Source organism: Hermetia illucens, chromosome 1 (genome assembly GCF_905115235.1).
Source record: "Hermetia illucens chromosome 1, iHerIll2.2.curated.20191125, whole genome shotgun sequence".
NCBI classification, from domain to species: Eukaryota; Metazoa; Arthropoda; class Insecta; order Diptera; family Stratiomyidae; genus Hermetia; species Hermetia illucens.
Genome location: NC_051849.1, coordinates 104207913 through 104231574, shown reverse-complemented (window position 1 = coordinate 104231574; position 23662 = coordinate 104207913). Strand labels below are relative to the sequence as shown.

General features: G+C 39.8%; 1 protein-coding gene across 3 annotated transcripts in view; it reads right to left on the bottom strand.

Annotated features, from left to right (window-relative positions):
* Positions 1–16704: 16704 nt before the first annotated feature.
* LOC119646298 (protein prickle-like) overlaps positions 16705–23662 on the bottom strand; it is a 453548-nt gene continuing 446590 nt past the window's right edge. For all 3 annotated transcript variants that reach the window (XM_038046715.1, XM_038046713.1, XM_038046712.1), the window contains 2 exons: positions 18360–18563; positions 16705–18286 (listed from right to left, as the gene is read on the bottom strand). In XM_038046715.1, coding sequence (XP_037902643.1) covers positions 16886–18286; positions 18360–18563 — 1605 coding nt within the window. In that variant the 3' untranslated portion in view covers positions 16705–16885. The remainder of the gene's footprint in view (positions 18287–18359; positions 18564–23662) is intronic.

The following is a 23662-nucleotide window of genomic DNA, read 5'->3' as shown; positions in this document are numbered from 1 at the left end:
GTTAATCTTACCTGTCCTAGCTGGATTCACTCCTCAACACGGGGTATCAGAGTGTGGGCCCAGCAACCCGTCATTCCACTGTTCCTCCCACTTTTCCAGCAACTCTCGCCTTGCCGCCTTTCGGTATTCTGTACACTTTTTAGGTGAAATCGTTCTCCTTCTCTCGAACAGACAGCGTTTGTCTGCCTACCTGCCTGTCTGACACACCTGATTTACTGGAAAACGCCTAAACCGATTCTCACGAAATTTAGTGAGGACTTGTGGTCTATGAATCTCTTTACATATAGCAAGCGGCTCCATTTTGTGTTGGGTTTGAAAAGAGGCCCCCATACATGCGAAAGGGGGCCATTTTTTTGTGTATCAAATGAAAAGACTCAATAAGTACTTTTCGAAACTGATCTCATTTCCGATATTGGGTAAAACATAGGGGAGTGAGGGTTCAAAATGTGCGCTGTTTTTAGTTATCTGAACGCCAATATTTATGTGCTAGTGGAGTTTGCCAGTAGTGTGCACATACGTATGTAACATATGCTCTCGTCCATAGAGTAGAGTGGAAATGCGCCAAGATGCGTTAGGTCAATTAAGTGGAATGTTTGTTTATTTAAGATGAACAGGATGCTATTTACTGTACATACATGTGTGTCTTATGGTTTGTAAACTATTAAAGAATTGTTTAGGATAGTGAAGGATCCTAAGTCCACATCCACTTGATGTTGGACCGGACCAAATGGAGAGCAACTTATTCTCACGTTTTTTGGTCCACGGATCCATGGTTTGGGGCATGGCACCCAAGCATTTAAAAATTTGGACTAATGGTTTCGTCCAGGGCAGAGGGAACTCATCAGACGCTACCTCACCTCTGATGAGTTGCTTCTGCCCTGGAATAAACCGTTATTCCCTATTATTAAAGAATATTTTATATTCTTGGCTATGTACGAATGGAAAAACGTGCAGAGAGGGTTACTCACATAAGATTAACACAAAACGTTTTACCTGAAGCGCCGAGCTTCCGGTATTCCGATTTGTTAAATTTTATTACACAATCTGAGAACTTCAATCTTCGCTGCACCTTTACCTTAATATACATATTTGCTCACATTCCGCTCTTCCCCCCTTCACCATACTTTTAATGTAAATGTTGCCTTAGTATTATTATTACCTCTCAAAACGAAATTCAACTATTTGAAATATTCAACTAACTGGATCTGGAAATATTCACAATTTGAGTATTTCTGGAATTTTTCATCAAGATAGTCTTGACGGACGTTTCTCTTTGAACTTTTGTTCGAATAATATATGATGGCATCCTTGCAAATTGAGTGCAGACGCATATGTATATTTGCTCAATACATATATATATTATAGAATGAATTTGGTTCGATATTGTATGCAACGCGTATACACACGTATGCATTTATCCATAGTATGTAACAGTCAAGTAAGGGATTCATTTAGTCCTTTCTCATATTCCAAATATTTGATTTAATTAGGGGCACATAGCCTGTGCAAGGAGGAAGGGTGTGAGCAATAAGGTCAAAAGCTGCCTCATTTATTAGGCTTATAGTGATTGCCTCGTCATTAGCTTTTATGAAAGTGTAAAAGTGATATTACCACGCCAATAATAATAAAGATGCCCCCACGAAGGAAAGCCAAATCTTATTTTTATGCCAATCGACCGGGGAATACTTGTATTTCTCGGAAAAGTCCAATGTCCTTCCTACAGTTGTTTCTTGTCAATTTCTTCTCTCCTTGTGTTCTTTTTTTGGGGAAAAGCCCCCAAAGTTAAGGAGCTGATTTTGTAGAATGTTTTTTTAATAAAATTTGCTTGCTGTCTCCAGTTTCTATTACCATATATAAAACACACTCTACATATACATATATGAAGATGCGAGCTTCTTTACTGATGTAATAGTCAAAATCGAATAAAAGCTTAAGCAAAGCAGGAGTCTTTAAGAGTGCAGGAGGTTCAGTTTTCCAAACGACTTTGGGTCCTTTTCCAGACGGGGAACTGTACATAACATATATGTCATAGCACACAACATAGGATGATGATCGAAGGAATTTTCGCAATGCTTGTGGTCGACGAAATTCGACGTCTCTGTTGAAACTTTGTATCTACTTTTAATTACAATTTCTCCGCACGTTCTGAACGATGTCTGGGACTTGTTAGCTGTTGCGGCCATGCCAGAAATATTCTCCTCCCTGCCAAGCAAACTCATGTGGGAAATATTTATTGCTTCCATTTTTCATCCCCAAGAACTTATTGCACATTACGACTTGGAGTTAATTGATTTCTCCGACAGAAATGGGGGTAGTTAGGTGGTGCAGATGGAATCGAATGTTGTTTATGAAATGACTCCTAACTTATGACTTGAATGCTAATGGATGATTAGAGAAGACCCACTATGTAGCAATGCGTTTTACTATATGTTCCAAGGTTTCAATAATTGTGTGGATGAGAATATGAGTTGCCCGCTATGCTTGTGTTTTGTTATATAACATATCTAGCATTACTGATTATGTTTCCTCGTGACCTTCTTTAAAGTAGAGTCTTCTAGAAGAAAGTAATTTTCCACCGAGTAAAATAACTTTGCCGGCATGGAATAAAAAGTAGTATAAAAAGTAGAATTCTTGCGAGTGAAAAGATCCAAGGTTTCCTACAATAATTTCTTTGTGGAATTGCCAAATTTACTTTTCATTTTTTTTGAATATGAAATATGAAGTTACAATGTAAGCATTGTAGCGGGTAATAAACTGTGATCATTCTTCCTCTTCTACTAAATCTTGAATAGATTAAAACCGTGTAGCCGTGTCACCGTAGATCAGTCAGGATTGGTAAGGTAAATTGGAAGGTGGGTTTGTTTGAAAGGAGGAGCGTATCCTGCGTGGCTATAACGATTTATTTAGGGAACTATTTTACCTTTTTTTCTTGTCACGCAGGTGGTTACCCCTGGTATAAGGCAGAAAAATTTGCATATCCATTGCCACGATAATCACCTCAAATAAGCTTCGCAGAAATCACAATTAGCAAGGGCGCATACATTTTGTAAGAATCGGACAAATGTTAAGCTAGTATATCTGAACGAAACTGGCTCAAATATTCCAGTCCAGAGATATTGAACGACGTTCGTGGGGCACAGACTCCAGGATATATTAAAGCACATGCCTCACTGACTTTTCATGTAGCAGAAATTTAATCTTATAATCGACATGCTTTCCACACAACCTCACTCTCAAAAGGACATAAGCGTCCCCAGATGGCATTACTTTCAACCAGATAAATTATGTTCCCCAGCATCCTCAACTTGAGATCATATCGAGTAAGAAACTGTCACTCGGACCACTACATGGTAAAAATCATGTACAGGTGCCGAATTTCAAAGACCAGCGGAATGAAAACCAACTCATTTGGAAAATATGGGATTGGAAAACTAAACAAGTCGGAATACTGAAAACTGGACGCTTCGGCGAATACTCCCCTATATTTCACCCGGTATCAAAAAAATGATCAGTTTTGAAAAGTACTTATCGAACCTTTTGATTTGATACCCCACATGACCATATTCGAGGACACCCCTCCTTCGCATGCATATGGAGCCTTTTATTAAAACCAGTGGAAATGATGCCACCCGTTTTATGTAGAGGGATTCACACGTTCTCTTCAAATTTCGTGGTAATTAGTTAAACCGGATACATTGAAACCACAAAACCTTAAACCTCGCGGTGAAGCCTATAGGTGGCACCTAGTATGACTTAAAATGCGATGTCAAATAGACAGCGGAAAAAGTGGTTGGATATGAATCTCGGCGCCGAAGAAATGATTGGTTTGATGATGACTGCCACAAAAACACAAGAGAGGTGTGGATATCAATCCAAAACCATCCTTTTTAAAAGCAAAAACGGGGCAATCAGTGTAGACGGAAGTAAAACGTATGACAACATAGATGGCATCCGGGCTGAACTCACAAATCAATGGTCGAAAAGTGTGGTATGCTTTATCCACAAAAAAGGCGGAGAAAGATGGAAATGAGGTTGACGAAATAAAGTGCCAAATTCAGCTGACAAACAGAGCTTTCTACTCGAACCTGCTGATTGTAAAAGACAGCTGCATACACAGGAAAGCAAAGCTCCGGGCACATAAAATGATAATAAAGGCTGTGCTACAATATGAATGTGAAACATGGATCCTAACACAATTTTCCGAAAAATTGATCAACACCTTCGAGAGGAAGGTTCTTAGGAGGAGCTAAACGATAGGACGACAATTGACGAATTAGACGACTTGACTCGTACCAAATATTCTCCAAATTAATCAAGCTCCGGAAGTTGTAATGGACTGGCCACGTTCAACGTATGGATGACACTCACCTGAAATGCTATTCGAAGGGAAACTGGAGGGATGAAGATCGGTAGGAAAACCCCGCGCTGGACAGATTCTGTTGAAGATTCTGAAACCAAAGAACGCGATCGCTGGATTGAGAGAGATTGGGGAAGGATTTTTTGAAGGTTAAGGCCCGAAATGGGTTGTAGAGCCTCGACGAGGAAGAATTTGCGGATCATAGTAGAAATTATCCCCGGTCACTGCAGGCTAAATTATTACCTGGAGAAGCTAGGAATATCTGTGGATACTGCAGATTCTGAGAGGAGGTTGACGAATCCTCCACACATGTAGGTTAAGGCAGATGCGTGAATACTTAATATCAGATGCCACTTGGAAGTAGAGAACATAATAAAGTCCCTGGGGGTTGTAGGTTTGAACGAGATACTATTATATAACAAGTAAATTACCAAATTGTCAAAATTCAAAATTTATGAACAAATTGAGATGGTTATAGTAGATTTTCATCAAAGCCAAAGATATAGTTGTGTTGCATTGGCGACAAGTCATTTGGAAAACCGTACGATTCGCTCTTTGCTCTCAGGTTTTCACGTTGAAACACCTGGACGCTGTGAACGCAATTTTTTATTATTTGTCACCAACTTTAGGGACTCAATAAAGTGACATGCACAATTTTAAGTCAGCAGCTTTTATACTTTCTTTTAAGTCAAAAAACCGGAAGTTCGGCGATATGCAAGGCTCTTAGGGAGTAGTAATTTGATGCGACGGAGCCAATTTTGGCGTGCTATAACTTTGTTAAAAAAAGTCAAACGACGACGGCTTTACGGTTTCTTACTAGGGCAGAGGCAAATCGTCAGACGCTGCCTCACCTCTGCCCTGGGAGCAGCGTGACCGTAGCGGCTCGCAGATGTTGAATGCTCCTTTATATAATTCATAGAACACGACATGCCTACGAATTATATTGAGCGCAAATCCGCCTTATTGACCAGAGCTTGGCCAGAGCTGAAATATTCGTTTTGAGAATGAAGGGGGTCCTAAGTCGCTTGACTTTTTCTAAAAGTTTGGGTGCAAGCCCTAAGCGAGGGGCCCGTGGACCAGGAAAGAGGGAGTAAGTTGCTCCCCATTTGGTCCGGTCCTGCATTAAGTTGATGCGGACTTAGGACCCCCTTCATTCTCAAAACGAATATAACTTTGTTAATAACTGTAGAAGGCTAGTACTTTAATTTGATACCCCACATGACTATATTTGGTGAACATATCACTCCTTTTTTACGTGTAGAGCCCCCTCCTTACGTTCATCATTGGGGAGTGTAATTCACCGCATGTGCGTATGTTTACAGTTCCAACTTTCCTACCAAATTTAGTATCAATAGGTATAACGGTTCCGAGGAAAAATGCATATGATAGACAGTGAACTTTAGATAGATTGTTTGAGTAACGACGAAAAAGTCGCTTCTGAATTATTGAATTTTGAAAAAAATTAAACTTTCACTTATATCTGATTTCCCGGATAAGCGTGACGACAGTGAATACTTTTCTTTTCTAGTTACCAAAGTGGAAATCAGCGGTTTTCTGGTTTGAAACCCTATCGAATACTCGATTTTAACAAAAACATTTACTCCGTTAGCTATCGCTTCTCTTTCTCTCCCCTCTCGTACTCTCTGATGTTATTATATTTCCACAGTCGTTGCAAACAAAAACCATCGTGGCGTATGAATATCACAGAATATAGTCAATAATAAATCTACTAATTGGGAAATTAATACCAAAAATCTAACACACATGGCACGCTCTTAAAAGCAAACTAATGCGCCAAATTATATTAGTTCACTAAACTTCCAGCACACACCACTTCACCCTAGGACTTCGGTGTTACATTGGCTCATAATAGAATTAAATGCGTAAACATTTCACTGTTTATTTTCATCTTCTTTTTCAGCCCTAAAGCAATAACGAACAGATCCTTTACGCTATAGGTAAACGGCGTTTGGTCATGTGCTGTTTCTCGTACAATTTATCTGATGTTCAAAGAGCGTTCATTGTATGCATTCCGAGATGGGAAGCGCATCCGCCCTCCATTCGATTTTGACAAGATAAGTGTGACATTGGAGAGTGTCCTTTAAGATTCTACAAATATAAATAAACTATGTAAAAGCAAGGGACTGTCGAAGGGTGGTAACAAGAGTCGAAGTCTGGGCAAACACAGCTAACTCAATTTCATCAATCGTCGACTGTGTGGAGCAGATGTGACAAAATGGCAATAAAATGTTTTACCCCATCTGATTCTGGAGATTGAGATGAGTGGTGTAGATGGTATTGGCACTTTCCGGTGCAGGATGGGTAAAGTTCTGAAAAGTCAATCCCCTCGTTCTAAGATGCATACCCTCGGATACTGTAATATTATAGATGTGGCGAATCGTTTGTCTTTATTCGTATGTATGTTACTTCAAAAAATTGAGTAAGCGTGTTATTATACCTTCAATTTAACTCAGTTTACCATATATTATATTACATCTAGTTCCTTCACTTCCGGATACTAATCTTAAGATTTATTATTAATTATTATCTTCCCATCTATGTATTTATAATTAAATAAGATGAAATATTGTAAGTATTGTCAAAGAATTGGGGTACAGGTTTGGTTAAAATGCTTTAAAAACAGTTTAAAAGTTAAGAATTAGACATTTATCAACTAAAAAGTTTTGAATCACAATAAAAACAAGTCGGAAGCCAGAAGCACAGCGCTTCAGATATGAAAGGATTTGTTGATCTTTCATGTAATAATGTTCGGTTACACGATGGTTTCATTTTTACATAGCTCGTAGTGTAGAATCAGTTCCGATATTCAATTCCATATGATACTGACATTTTTTCTCCTATGGGGAACCAATATGACGCAAGAGGGGCAACTTTCACCTGTTGTAACTTTATTAATAATAATAGGATTTCCAGCAAACTTTCCAGTGGGCTGCTCCATATTAAAACCTATATTACGGGCTTAAGATGAACCTAAAAGGGGTTTACAGTAAATTTTAAAATATATTAGTATACATAATATTATTAACTTTACTTTAGCAGATATCGGTATGGAGAGTATTTCGGAGCCGAGATGTCATATAGTGGCATCATCATGATTTTTTTGGTGGATAGTTTCTGAAAATGGCCCCTCACTTGAAGTGATCCCTCACTCCCTTGTTTTGAAGTCGACCTCAAAACTAAACCCTGATTCGGAAGGTAATAATCGATACTTTTCACTAGATACACCATGTGGCTACATTCGGTGGAAAACAATTTTACATCTCTCTTTTACATATATGGAAACCCCCTTGAGTTCCATATATGTAACTCATTGCATGCGTGGGCGTTCATAGTTCCCACTAAAATTGATGTAAATCGGTCCGACTACTTCTGAGAAAAGTGGGTGACAGACAGTAAACCGATTTTAATAAGGTTTTGGTTTCAGGGAAGCCTTAAAAAAAGAGTAAATTTATTCCTAAAACAGGATATGTTTATTTTATTGGTAAATCCCTATTTCGGCAGAAGTTGTCCCCTTCCTGATCAGCTAAGTTTTTTTTGGCCTATTCTGGTCTTTAAATATTAGGGATCTTTTAATTGCAATAATACAATTTGATTTAATTGGTTATCCCGACTTGGGTGACAATAATTTTGCTCGGTTCAATCTATTCCCTTCTGGTTCCCTTAAGACCACCAAGCTCTCTTGCGCGTCGAACTTCTTACTGTCCCAGCATTCCTTTATGACCACTGCATTCTCCTCCTTTTCTGCCTTTCCTCTATCATGCTATCATGGATTCAAGACGGAGATAGAGGACAATGGAGAACTCCCAATTCTAGATTTAAAGATCATTGGAGAGGGATCTCTTTTCTATCTGTAGAAAGCCTGGACCCAGGCAGCAATCCCGAAGAAGGAGGCACGACGAATAAATATAAGCAGAAAGCAATAACTAGCTACTACTTTTCGGTTACGCTGCTCATAAGATGAAGGCGAGGTAGCGTCTCATGAATTATGTCTCCATCTTAGAAGAAAATGTCCAGCATTTTCCTATTTCTTAGATATTATCTTCAAATTAAATAACATCTTACGTCTCAACAGATGATGCAGCATCTATTTTTATCTGCTGGCCTTTACTCTTTTGAATCGGCCGCTTTCATGACCCTGTTGCTGTTAATGCTGACTCGGAATAGTGTCACCCTTTAACCGTCTTTTGCTTTCCACAGTCTCCAGAAGTATGACTTGGAGCTTCTAATCTTATAGTCTCGCGCAAAATGTTTTGAACACACATGAGCGTTTTTAAAGTTGATTTACCTACACTTTTCTTAAAGTTTTTTCGACTCTTCGCAAATTATCTCACCCCTCGGAAGACGAAAGGATCTTAAGGTCTTTCCTCTTCTGCCTTGATAACCATCACAACTATTTATCGCGCACCTCCCCATTTCCAATTATCACAAAAATTTGTCTCAAACACGATTGATAGAAAAATTGAGACCACAAATTTTTCAATAAAATTTTCGCAACGATTTTCAAACCGAAACGAACTGTACGGTAATCATGACCAAGTGACGTCACCAAGTTCAAATATGGCGGGCATGATGTTCGGATGATATTATCTTGTCTAGCCTATGTGCACTGGAGCACGAGAAGAAAAGGACTGCCCTCATCTAATTGTCAATTTTAAAATATATTGATTTTTATTTAATTAAATAATAAATTTAAATTTAAATATAATAATATAAGTAATCAATTTCAATTATACCTACAAACCTACGCTTTGTTTCCGCACGTTTTTTTCTCGAAATTTAAGACGTTATTTTCAAAAATTGTTAGTACATTTATGATTGAAGATATTGTTGATCGCTGGCCACAACTTTTCCCCATCTATTCGACAGTAAACGAATCCCGCGATCGATGTCGACGTGGAAGCATGGCCGGCCAGACCTCATGGTTTTCTGCATTTGGGATATCGTCGTTAATCAATTTTTCGTCCCCAGTCACGACACGATTCAGAAATCTCTTTCGTCGTTGCCTTTGAAGCGTCTGTTTACAAACAAACAAACGTTGTTCAACGTTCCTTGACTTCAGCTTGTACGACACCCAATTTGCTTGCTTCTGAACCATTCCCAGGGCTTTGAGGCGCTTTGAAATGGCTGGCTGGTTTGCATACAATAATTCCGTCAACTCTTCTTGGGTTTGGCACGAGTTTTCGTCGAGTACTAGAAATCTTCAAAAACCTTTTCCCTTCCGCCGCCATGCCGGTCTTCGATGTTGAAATCACCTTTCTTGAAGCGTTGAAACCATTAACGACACGCGACACGTTCTTTCACTTATAGCTGCTTCGCCATGCGAATCCGAGAGCATTCGGTGAGCCCCAGCCGCAGATTTTTTTGAATTGAATGCGTAAAGTAAAACAGCACAAATGCGAAAATTTGGCTCGTAAACTGACATTTTAAAGCGATTAAAAATATATAAAGCGAATACAAAATCACTTATATTTTCGACAGATATATTAAGTTGCCAAATGACACTTTAGACCCGACAGTTCTATTTACCACGTATCTCCAAAGCTTTCTATGGAAAAAACGCGGAAGCAAAGTTATACACTTAATATTTACGGAAAGAGAGGAAAGAGAGGAAGAAGATCGCTTCCCCCCGCATAAAGTAATGGGAACTCCTAGCTAGTCCTGAACTTCCAGCTTAGTCCAAAATATGAAAGTGGAAATCAATCAATTTTCGTAAAAGAAAGCTCAGCATTCGCTAATCTTTATTTTATAAAACAACTTTCTTTCAATTGATTGCTAAACCATCATTGTCATTGATTGTCCCTTTTCTGCCAAAAAACCCAATTATTAGTTGTCGAGAAGTTTTTTATCAAATAGATAAGGCGAAGCCAAAAACAAATCTTTCTGCTGTAAGGACGGAGTTCGGAAATCAGTCCTTTCCAGCATAGTATTCATGCACTTTCGCCCCGCTATCGAAATCGGTTTATAATTACTTTCTGTAGTGTGCGCATGTTCCTCAGCAGCGGCCGTTAAGGTCCCCCGAAAGCTCGCTCTCTTCAACTTGAGTGGGAATTCTGACGATAGCCTGGATATTCTAACCGAAGCGAAGTGAGATGATGGGACGCAAGGTTACTCTCCTCCCTATTACGGTACAACAAATTTGTGCTCTGGAAAGCCTATAGGTTGTAGACACAAGCCTGATGTTGAATTGTTGATGAGTTTAGGAGGCTTTCTAAAGGTGACATTGTGATGGGCAATCTGAATACCAAGGTTAGTTACGGTTGGACTGACTGGCAATGAATATCTAATAAGATCGATAATATTGGGATCAGGACTAGAAGTACTCTAGTCTAGAATATGCGTTATAAAATAGGATATCGACCTTAAAAGAGATCATCCCCTGATGGCTGCTTGCGCGTCACTGTTGAAGGAAATCACAGGGAAACGTTGGCCACCAAATTCAATATGGGTTGTCTTCGCGATTTCAGTCTCGTCCAGAATTGGGATTTTTTTTACTGCGTAAATGATACAAACTTTAAACAACTCGCACGAGAATATTAACTGCGACGGGCCGCCATCAAAAGTTTCTTTATGTTCAGCGAGGGTAGGGTTGTCAACCACGTCCGAAGAGCACCTGTCAGCAACTGAAAAACGTGGCAGAAGTGAAGTAATGGGTCTCACCTCGATTCTCAATCGTATAATATCCGGCGAATCTTATGCGTCATGTCGCGAATCATTGCAACAGGCGACAGGAAATGCGCGAAATTATTTATGACGTCAACGCGCTCAAGTGGAGTAAAATAAATGAGCTTGATGGTCTTCCTTAGGAACATTTTCTATAGGGCCCCTGCAGCCTCTGCACAGTCCTACTTTCATTTATTTGTAATTCCTGAGAATGTGAAATGGAACAAACCAATTATCGTTAAAATTCAGACGAAGGGCAAGATGGGAAAATTGACCGTGAAAGTCCGCAACATTACACTGAAGTGTCCTTCGCCTGTATGCCTCAGTGGTCTGGACACTTTAGTTCCTGATATGTCATTTTACAAAACTTTACGTATCCTTTTAACCGCTGCATAGGGCCACAATAAACTTATATGAGAAACAAGTGGAGAAGCTGGATGCTCCCGGCGTGAAAGGTTTTGTGTATTCCTTTTTTAAAAACATTTCAGTGGACATTTGTCTCATCGCAACCTAGCACATAATATATGTATATATTATGTGAGAATATCCACTTGCGGGTGATACTAACATTCAAAGTCTTGAATTTGCGCAGAAACGATAACTTTGACCTATTATAACTTTGTTAGTAATAGTGCGATTTCCACCAGGTGGTAGGATGAAGCTCTATATTACAGCCCACTTTGCCCTCGTGGTGCTACTATGAACTTAAGGGGGATTTTACAGTCAATTACTAAAAAGTACAGTAATATAGTATAATATATACTATTATTAACTTCATTTGAACAGATATCGGTATTGAGGGGATTCCGGAGCCTAGGCACCATATATATAGTTCAAAAAGCCCACGGACCCTCTTCCCGCCCAACCGGACCGAGGGGCGACCAACCTAAGGATGGGCTGAAGGCAACATCCAAAGGCCCGCATCACAGCGATGATGCGTTTTAACGCAAAGTGTGTGCGACCATGCGAAAATTTATTGCTACATCCTGATTGTCGCAAACACTTCAGCCTTCTACACTACAGAGACATGGATCTTATATATATATATTAAATATATATTTGTCAGATTCTCATAGTATGCGTGACAGTTCCCAGCTTTCCACCAAATTTGGTGTCAATGCCATAACCTTTTCCGAGAAAAATTCGCGGGAAAGACAGACAGACAGACAGACGGACACACAGACAGTGAAGCTCCCCGCTCAACCTCATGAATTTTTTGAACGAATTCTGCGTCCTCTAACAAAATATTTAACTTTTAAATAGTTTATTTATTTTGGATTTTATTTCAGCGTTCTTTCGCGTGATACCAGTTACTTTTAAAACCGTTCTTCTATTAGAAGTGCGTGATATTTATACTCATTTCATTCTGGTTAAGATAAAAGAATACAATTAGTTACATCGTTATCTAAAGTTAATTACATCATAGTTTATAACTTAAGAGTACACAATTCATAGTTTTCGACTGGAAGTACATGTGTATTCATATCATCATGCAGTTCCGGTTAATTTACAAAAAACTATTTAATTTACAATTCACTAAATGGTTTATCTTTAAGAGAGCTGCTGTGTGCCGCAATCGACAGGGAAGATCCACGATGAATCCCATCTTCAATCGATAATTCGCGCCCTTAGCCCCTTAAAATGGAGTATGCCCCTTATGCTAACATAAGTTCGTGGCAGTTAGAAGTTCGTGAGAGAAGAGTGAAAAAGAATCTTAAAATTACAAACTACAAGTCGAAACCGACAACAGATAACTATTTTGGTGAATGAAATCCTTTTCTGCACTCTTGCCATTTTGTGCATATGTTCCGAATGGGGATTGAACTTTTTATCGGTTTTGTCTCTTGTAAAGAGTCTAAGTAAGCCTGTATTTGTTCGTTGAAATAAGTTCTTGAAATATTTTTTGAATTTACCCATTTCGATCTCTTCAATATCGAACGTCCTGTTTCACTTCACATACGCCACGATAAAAAGTAATTCGTTCCTGTGATTTCACTTGAACTGGATTTTTGACGGAATCGCAAAATTAGCCCTTAGGCGACAAATATGTTTTACGATTCAAAAATACAAACCACAAATTACGCGGCATTCTTAAATATACCACTCGCAATCCAGCTGCAAGGTACTCCACTAAAATAATGATAATAATCTTAGGCGCAATAACCCAGTTGGATCTGAGCCTTCAAGCGTGTTAGAGCTTTTCATTCATGAACGTAACAGTATATACAAGACTATGGTACACTGTACGAGGCAATGTGGTCAGCATTGGGCTCGCCGGAGATTATTACCCTGATTTGACTCAGGGACTCATTCATAGTTGAGTCGACTGTTATGCGACATGAAAACACGATACAAATCTGTCAGCTACCCGTGAGATTTGAACCATGACCTTCCACATCCTCCACGATATTCTGCTCCGATTCATCCCTTTGTAATCCTATAAGCGAAGTAAGATGGTGGACTCTGGTGAGTACCCCTCTCCCTCCTGCGGCAATGCGCTTTCGTACTCTGGAAAGCCAATTGGTAGCATATGTGAACCCGGTGTTGGTGCCGCTCTCTTGGCCTGGGAGCCGATTCCTCACAGATTTTAAAATTCCGGCCTAGGTTTAGGAGCACTACAATTGTACAATTCTGTGCACGAAGGGAGACCTCCGATATAGTGGCGAAGGATGCTTTCTACGAGCATTTAACGCAGTTCAGGGGAGGTTTCCTAAAGGTGACATTGTAATCGTGATGGGTGATCTGAATGCCAAAGTGGGCTCTGACAACACATTTTAGGGACATTGGCCTCGAAATGGATCACCATCTGATGGTCGCTTACGTTCACTTACGCGTTACTTTTTGCAAAGTTAGGGAGTTGTCACCCTCTAAGTTTAACATTGATTGCTTGTATGATGCGCCTGCCACTCGACAGTGGCAGAGCTATCTTGTTGATCGGACGAAGATATACTGATTATCTCGACTGAAAATATCGATGAGGATTGGGTCGCCATTAAAAATGCTTTTTTCTGCTGCTGCACATATCGTCGGCCTCACCACGAAGGTGCCTCATAATTTCTGGCTGACTACGGAATCATGAAAGCTGATCAATGAATGGAAGGGTTTGAAGGCTCTATTGACCGTGGCGAGTGATGGGGGATGTGACGCGCTTGAACTCCGATATCGCTCGAAATCCCGAAGGGGTCAGCGTAGTGAACGCCGTGAAAAAAGAGAATTTGCTATCGCGCTGGTCAGAGGAGCGGAAGATGCCGCAGGACGCAATGATTTCAGAAGTGTATACCGCATCACGAAAGAACTTGCATGTGGTCGCAAATCTTTCGATGGTCCTCTGTAGGACGTTAACGGTCGACTTTTCATCCCCGATAACGAGCAAATCAAGAGGTGGACAGAACACTACACCACGGTTCTTAACGTATCACATCCGGCGAAGTTCCTCACCTTGTGGATGAAATGGATAGTCGCCACAACATGCGAGGACGGACTGTTCATCCAAGAAGAAGAGAAATAATTTTGGTCATAAATGCACTCAAACGGAGAAAGCCGCTGGGCTTGACGGTTTTTCCGCTGTACTTGCGGTTACTGTATATCTGGAAATTCGAGACCTTTCCCAGAGGGTGGAAGAAGGAGATGATTATTAAGATTCCAAAGAAGGGTAGCCGTTTTGAGTGGGACATTTGGAGGAATATTTCCTCCCTGCTGTCGTAAAGGTAATGGGTAAAATAAAATCAAAGAACATCTTGAAGGCTTGATAGAGAGAAAACAAACACTGCCTATTACCGTATACAACTAGAAAAATATGTACGCACCTAAATTGATGTAATGCATCTCCACATATTTCTACTTTACCCGGTGCTCAAAAGCATACACATGTACGTAAATTAAATACCGCTACTGGACACTTCCCGCAAACTTAGCATATACATATACATACACACGTCGGTATCCATGGAACCCGCCATTCATATAAGTTCACTCTATATGGTTTTGATGTCATACATGCCTTACAGAGCAATAAATTTACGTGAAATGCGAAACTTCTATAACTTTATTGATCGAGTTCAAACTTTCCAAAATTGTGTCTTATTATCGCCTACACTGCTACCAAATTTTATATTTCTAGTATGAGCTAAAGGGGGGTTTTCAGGAAAATTTTTAGAATATGGTAATGGTATATTAACTTTTTTTGAGAGAATATCGGAACGGGATGTATTTTGAGGCCTAAATTTCATATAGTTTCATCACTGTGCGTTTTTTTAGACTTTGCGTTTGGATAGGGTCTGAGAACGAGACCTGTTTCACTTCTTAGTTCACACATTTTGAGTTTTCACTCTCCCAATATCAAAGATTGATCAGTTGAGCCTATTCATTTCATGCCTCACATGGCTATATTTGACGACAAAAAAAATTACACCCCACTTTAGCATATATAGAGAGCCCTCCTTAATCTCAACGCAAAATGATGCCGCTCGTTACATGTAAATGGACACACAGATCACATGCTCTTACTAAATTTCATGACAATCGGTTCAGTCGTTTTCGAGTAAATCTTGTGTGACAGACAGAAAGACGGACATACGATTTTAATAAGATTTTGTTTGACATAAAACCTTAAAAAGAAAAGGTCGGTGATGATTGCAAATATATTGAAATGGATTTTAGGGCTTCGGGAAATTTAAAATGTGAAACAGTTTTGCAATTAAAGTTTCAATAGAGATTTAAATGAAATTATGTTTTTGGAAGCAGGAATTTGAAAGGTATGTAACGGAGATGCTGAAGAAAGCTAAATATGAGGAAAAAGAAAAAAATGCTGCGTTAAAGCAAATGAATATTTTCGTCATCTTGTCGCAGGAGAAAGTGAACGAAATCATGCGCTTGTTGCACAGCCAGGGGCACTCCAGGTTTGCGCTCTGGGTTCCTCCGCACCGATTTCATTCACGCACTTCGGATCGCTGTGGAGTTCTGAGCCGACTTCATATCCCCTCCTAATCCGCCCTACTGGGGGAAGTTTTCGACAGTGTGAATAAGAAATGTAGAACTTGATATCTATTATCATGACGGCAGTAAATGTGACGTGCTCTATCGAGCCAAAATTCAATCTGGGTTGTATTTTGCCACCGATACACTTTCTACTTGCTATCGATAACGTTGTTCACGCTGCCTTGGCTGGAGGACGTGGATGGGTTCAGCTGCCAATATCATCATTCCTCCAGCACGTTGACCAAGTTGATGACATACGTTTACTGCATTGTTTTTAGTGGCAGGTGTACCGAACTTGATGTTGTTCCTCACATAAACAATACCGAAACATGTGTAGACATTTGCGTTGAGATAATAAACTAAAAGTTTTTCAGTACATATTCTTGGACATTCTGATTGTTTCATTATTCCATCCGAGGTAGTGCCAGTTCTATCCAATTCGGACTATCGAGATCTGTGGGGAGGCTACCCAATAATTGCACCATTATGAATTTTCATTTTCACAACACAATTCACAAAGAATATAATTAACTTATTTGCTTCATGACCATATAATTCCTGTAATTTTTTTGATATATATATACATATTTCCATTATAGTAAACAACTCTTCACCAAAATAGCTAACTCACCATTTGCTTCCAAATGCTTCCCCAACAATTTTGTCCTACATAAATGAAACAAGTAAACTTTATATGAAATAAACTGACATTTGTTTGCTTTTATTTTGCCTCTTGTTTTACAAAAATATACATAATTTAGTTATATACATTCTATGAACGTTGTTACATTTCAAATGTAGAAGAAAATATGTAGGTAGAAAGTTTGCTCAAATAAACGTCGTTTTTATCAAATAGTACAAAATTGTCCGTCACGATATAATACAATTTTTGTCCTTATCGCCGCTATCAGACTGTTTCCGTTTCTTATCGTAAGCAATTGCGTCGTTTGGAACGTAACTAACCCTAACTCCACCGTAATGGCGTCTTTGTGGCAGCTGGTAGAGGTATTCGTCCGAACTAGATGAACTGGATGAGCACGTGGAGCAATCTGTAGAAGCATCCGAATCATTTCCGGTAGCATTGCATGACGTTTCCACAGGATTTTTATGCAAATGTCCAGAAGTAGAGGGCCGGGGCTCATTTAGTTGATTTGGCGCACTATTTCGGCATGATTTGCGCCGCCGTCTTCTTCGGGAAGAACTTCCGCCTCCTGAATAACTACGCGATCTTGACAGTGTGTCTGGGATGCCCTCGAATCGAACACCTTTCTTTTTCTCCGGAAGGATTGGAGGATTTGCTTCAGCCTGTGTTATTTCAGGTACGTTCGACGCTATTGAAAGATTGGGGGTGGGAAGTTCCGGGTGGTCATGATCAGTGGGCGTGAGAACTGATGTTTGTGTTTGGCGATCCTCGTGCGAAAGTTCAGGCATGCTTGAAGTCATCGAAGTCTCCATTTTGCTGCGAATGTGTTCATGAAGGCTATAACTATTTGTACTTAAATTGTGCTTTGGATGGTGCCATGTGTCCAAATTCACGGCCATATCCGTGAAGTCGAATCGATCGTGGCTTTCGCGCTTTGCGGGAATTTGATGGTACTCTCCTGGAGAGGTTAATGGGGTTTGATTCTGAGAAGAATTCGATGGTCCAGCAGAAAGATCGGCGTAGTCAACCCACTTTTCTTCGACTACTTCTGGTTGGTTGGCAAGAGGTGAAATACATTTTTGAGGATTCAGTTTTCCACTTCGCATATTTGGCGCATGACTTAAGCGATTCATTTGGGGGGAATTTGGTATTAGTTGTTGCGGAGAGATCGGTGGTGTTGTTGATTCGTTATTGTACTCATTATCACTAGGTGGACGAGCTTGAGGCCTGACTCGTTGCATTGGCGGTCTCATCCCAGGTCCTGAACTATCTGATGGTGTCGGTGGTTCTCCTTTGCTACATGCAATTGAACAATAGATAGCGCCTCGCCGCGGTAAAAATGGCCTGCCCAAAAGTGAACAGCGACAAGTATTACAAGAAAAGCATTCATCAGTCGCATGCCAGTGCTGTCCATCGTGACTCATTTGTCCTTGATCGACACCAATCGCCTCGCCACAAAAATCGCAATATTCAGCGAACATTGCATCGAAACACGCTAGACAATATGGTTTCCCATCACGCATGATGTAGCGCTGTCCGCCGAGTTGTTTATCGCATTCAAAACATGCGAAATGGTTCATATGCCAGGCTCGTCCTTCAGCTTCAGTGCATTCATCTGCGAAAATTATCTAGAATTTGAATTTAAAATGTATTTAGATTTTTTTATGCCCGTTATTTTTGTTTTGTTCATTTTGAATGTACCTCATCGCACGCGGAACATCGTGGTTTCAGTGTTTCGGCGTGATGTCGACCGCAGTATAAACGCCCATCTCGGTGAAAATAGATGAGGTCTACCAGCAGTTCTCGACATATACAGCAGATGAAACATCCCGGGTGCCATGATGCATTTGGTCCAAAACGGGAAGCGAAGACGGCGATATCACCGGTAGGTACAGGATCATCGCACTGGAAGAAGAAGAATATATTTTTTAAAATCGCAATTTATACTCAATATGAGGAGAATATATTCTGTGGAATAAATTCCTCCTGAAAATGTTCTGTCGGGACTACATTAACTTTCGAGTGATCATACAAAAGGCATAAGTGTCCGTCGAAAATGGGCTTTGGAATTATTAAGGTCCAGATGCTGACGGCAGAAGGTAGTATTTATAGCCGTGATTTGTCCTATCCATACAGTGAAAACAGTGGTATCTACATAGTACAATAACTTGCATTTTGTTGACTTTGCCGTCGGTTTTGTAGTATACAGAACTTTAAGGGACTTTTCCATGCAATGACTCAAAAAATAAATCAATTTATATTGTAAAATAACCTAATGGCGTATTTCTTTGCAAACGTCTTAAAAAACAAATTTATTGTACTTTCCGTAGAAATTTGATAAAAATTAACGTTAAAGTTTTTTTAAGGTTTTGTGTAAAACAAAACGTTATTGAATTCAATTGATTGTCTCCCTTTGTGTCCCCTATTGTTTGTTTCTATTTTTGTTTTATTTTTTGGAGTGGAGATCTTCAAAAGGCCGTTGTGGACACGCTAGCAAATGTAATTTTTACCCATTAACATCACTTCTGACTTCTCCCAGCACTGCGGAACCATTGCATCCCGGGGCGGAATTAGCTCACTCTAGCTCGGTCTCCTTTCTTCTGCACGTGGCGATTGCAACCATACTTTCCTAGTCCCTTGAGTCTTTCGCAGAGTACTCTGGGTAGATTCACCCATGGAACTGGTCGAATCTCAATCGTCCTGACATGCTGTCATTCATCATATCAGATTTTCCGAAACCATCACTTCTCTTAGAGTTTCCTCTAGGTTCCTTATATCTGGCACGAATCTTGGACAGTTGATGAATACGTACTCTGGATTCTCTGGGACTACATCGTAGTTTGGACAATCGGATGAAGTATTCAGTTAAAACTTCTACAGATAATATCTTGCATGTTTCGTGAGAAACTGGGTGAGATGCTAATTGATTTCACCATGCCCTTCATGGTAGGCATCGCCCCTTTTCTGGATTTTCTCATTTATTTCCTCTCCGGTATTATCTGTTCGGTGAGATGCATCTTCAGCCAAGTTAGTAACCAATTTGATGGCATCAATGCTTGATTCAGATTTCCGACGACCTGTGTGTGTGATTATGGTAGGTCATACGCTTTAGCATTTTTTCATAGTGTCAAAAGACATAACGGTTTATAGGAGTTTGACTGTAAGGGAGGTGTATCAGCCTAAGGCAGCAGTACCAGTTGCTGCCGCTTCCTCGATGCAGGAAATACGCCGACCTTCACAATTCAAACAACTCAGCAAATATATCCGATGGGGATTTCACAGTGAGCTTAAACCCCTTATTCAGTATCCCATCTAGGCCCAAGACTTTATTGTTACCTATTTTATTGTAAATCTCCAGTAGGTTATTTAGGTTAGGTTACTACAGGAATTGCTACCACATTCAAAGGTCGCTGTAGGCTATCAGTGTCCCTCTCTTGGTAGGGGATTGACCCCTGGATGATTTTCAACGGGGAGGTAGAACTCATCACCTGTGGAGATGAAGGGATTCACGTAATCACGGTTTAGTTGATGCTCCTTCTGTGAGCAGAGCTGCTTAAAACATTCCCTCTTGTTCGGCCAGATGGACAGATTGCGATTTATCCTTAAAAAGGTGCTTTTTTAGTCCTGATTGATGCAACCTATGGTCCTCTGAGTTCGGTTCCACCAGTGAATGGTCTTTTATCGGGGAATGTGCATCTCCTAGTGTGGAGAGCTTCTTCTGTAGTTGGATTGGCTTATGAATATCTGCTCATCTGGAGCTTTTGTAGACTAGGCTGACGTTTTCCTTATTTTCTTAACAGACATGACTTGAACAAAATAAGGTCACTTTGTTTATTTGCACTTTTCCCACGGAAACTAATCAGTGTTTGTTCTGTGGTCAATGAAATTATTGATGCTTTTCTAGCGTGTCATAACAAAGTTGACGACCCGGAAGAAGTCAAACAAATTTTGAATTATGGCCACATCGCTTATGGCAAAAGCTGTGTGTGTTAAGGGCCTTCTTTGCGTTCGACGGCTTAATCAATGCCTTAAATACTGATCAATCAATCTTTTAAGCATGTTATTTACTGAGATAGCATCTTCGCGTCACATATTTTCAAATTTCTAGAAAGTGATTAACAAAATCTAAATAAGTTATGTCTGAAAACATGTGAAAACTGATCCGTTAAATAGCCTCAGCCAAATTACATAGTGGGGGTTATATTAACTGTAGTCTTTAGTTATGTTTCCTCGAGCAGGTTTTGGCAAACCAGCAGCCTTATAGTTTCTGTGGCTTTGTGGAATACACATCATTTCCTTCACATTAGTCCTTACGAGAAGATTCATTTGTCAAACATGGCGGTGAGAAAGACCAGGCAGCAACCGTGTCAAGGCCAAAAACTAAAACGCAGTCGGCGAAGAGAACCTGCTTAGTGGTTGCATAGGGAGACGCTGTATCGCGTTGGTTTGCTGGCCATGATGCAGTAGACGAATGCTCCAAAAAACTAATCAGGGCGATCAGACCCGAGCCTGCATGGGGACTCAACTGAAGTGGCAGTAGGTCACGAAACCTTACCACGAGTATACTGGTACCGTGGGAATCGGAATAGCCCCTGAATTTACATGTTTCATGAGAATGCGGTTGGTCCCGCAGTGGGAGCTTCATGTTGGTTGTCGTTACGTTTAAGCGAACAGAGTCCTTCGAGCTTCAAAGGTGGAGTTGCGTAGTTCGGTGGATTTAAGTAGGGTCTTGCGTCGCCCAGTATGAATGCTGAGCCATGCATTCAGTAAACACTGGTTCCGTTGTGCTTATGTTAGCAGGACTTTGCTTCCTGGATATATTCATGTAGTATTACATGAAGTTGTCGATTATAGCTTGGTTTCATAGAAAGGAAGAAGGTATGCAAGCTACAGGCTTAGACTTCTCACTTTTCGCTAATTAGACATGAAGGGAAATTCACCATTTTAACATCGTTTGATAATTTACATACTAGCGAATATTACTAAAGTCTCTATAGTCTTCCTACGCAGTAAAATCCAGAACTTTGTCGTAGATGCTTTTATGGACAAGGAACTATTACGATCTAGTGATTTCGATGATTTTGTATTCAATATTTTATATGCCAGTTTTCAAAGTACCTCGCACCAAAAGGGACATTCAACAATTATATATTAACGTAAAGGGAATAACATAACCACTTCATAATTTAAGTATACTAGTGGCGTGACACCTTTTGATCAGATCCGATCGATCCGATATCCGTGATCGATATGGGGTTGCACCGATGGTAGAAAAATTACGAGAGAGGCGTCTTCAATGGTATGGTCACGTGATTCACGCTAACGAGAATTCGCTTGCCAAGATTGGTCTGAACATCAAAGTCGATAGTAAACGATCAAAAGGCCAGCGGAAACAATGGTGGTTTGATACGCTGGATGGGGATTTAACGGCCTCGAGATTGCATCTAGATCAGGCATTTGATAAAATAAAATGACGAAATCGATCACGAAACCCGACCCCGCTTGTGAACGAACGGGACAAAGGACAAAAGAGAGACTTTTGATTTGTACCAAAACTGAAGGGATGAAGATGATGTTAAGAAAACATCATAAGAAAGATTTCGTGAAAAGCATTTTCCTTCATGGGTATATCGAAGGGGTAATATGAGCGAGCGCTTATTAGCGTGTGGCCGCTCTGCTCATCAAGTGGCTTCAGGCCGAGGAACAAGGGACTTTTATTAATTCTAAGCATAACGGAATCCCATCGATCCCAGATTGTACAGTTGATGAAATCGACATACGAGAATTTGTCTTCTGACAGTTTATTAGAAAGATGTTTGGCTGCACACACGCTAATCAGCAACGAATCCCTCAAAACCACATTTGGATTTCGGCTCTATAACATTTGCACTCGGATGAACGGATGGTTTAGATTGCCATGGGGATTTTTGTCCTTTTTGCAAGTCATGGGGGTGTTGAGGATTACTTTGGGAGACAAGAAACCACGAGAACGAGAGGAAAATGCGGTCAACCGAGAATGAGGGATTTGCATTCAGGACCGTAGAGTTCGGTCCTGGCATTGCAGACTGAATCATAAATTTCGGAAATCCTGTTTTATACCATACTTTTTCTTTAAACGCGTTTTACCAATGGAACTCTCATTAATAACAAAAAGCCGCCCGCGATATTGGGCTATAGCGGACGTTTCAAGGCCATAAGAAAAATGATGTGTTTCAAAAATATTTTTGAAAAATCCAAACAAATAAAATAAAAAAAATCATCAGATTATCTTCACAGTAGTTACTTTGCAATTAAGTCTCAAAAATAGGCCTGAAATTTACGCTTGACGGTAGAAGCTCTCAGGTTTCATATTCTGTGTTTCTCATTCAAATAAAAAATTGACGTGCAATAACTTACTCCATGAGACCTAGGGGTTCTCACTTCAAAGAAGAAAGATTAGGTGACAATAGAGCACTTTGCAGTATTTGCTGTCTCAAATAAACGGGATTTCTCCATGCCAAAATCGTAAAAAAAATTAAATTATTGTGAGAAGATTCTTAACTGCCTTCAGGTTTGTACGATTTGACAGTGAATGCAAGTGATTAATATGAGAAGAACTGTGAATCATGGATGAACAATTCAATACGAGCTTCTGCATATTTTCCAGATATTTTCTATTTTAGGAAACAGTCTTTGAGACTCATTTTCAAAGTAATTTCGTCGTAAAACAGCAAGACGTTCCGAATTTGAAACCATATTCCACTAATTGGGCTATTTCACCATTCTATTCTACATAATTGCAAGAATCTAGTTGACTTTACGGTGGGTAATTAAAATTATCTACATTTTATATTAATTTTATACTCCTCACTGGCATAATAAGATTTTATTTACCTTGTAACTTGTCGATTTTGGGAAAAACAATCATTATCACTATGTATTATACTCGACATCCTACGCTTTAAAAAAATCTCCGCCTGTCATTGAGCTAAGATATCTTAATCTTATTACGACCATGTATCCAA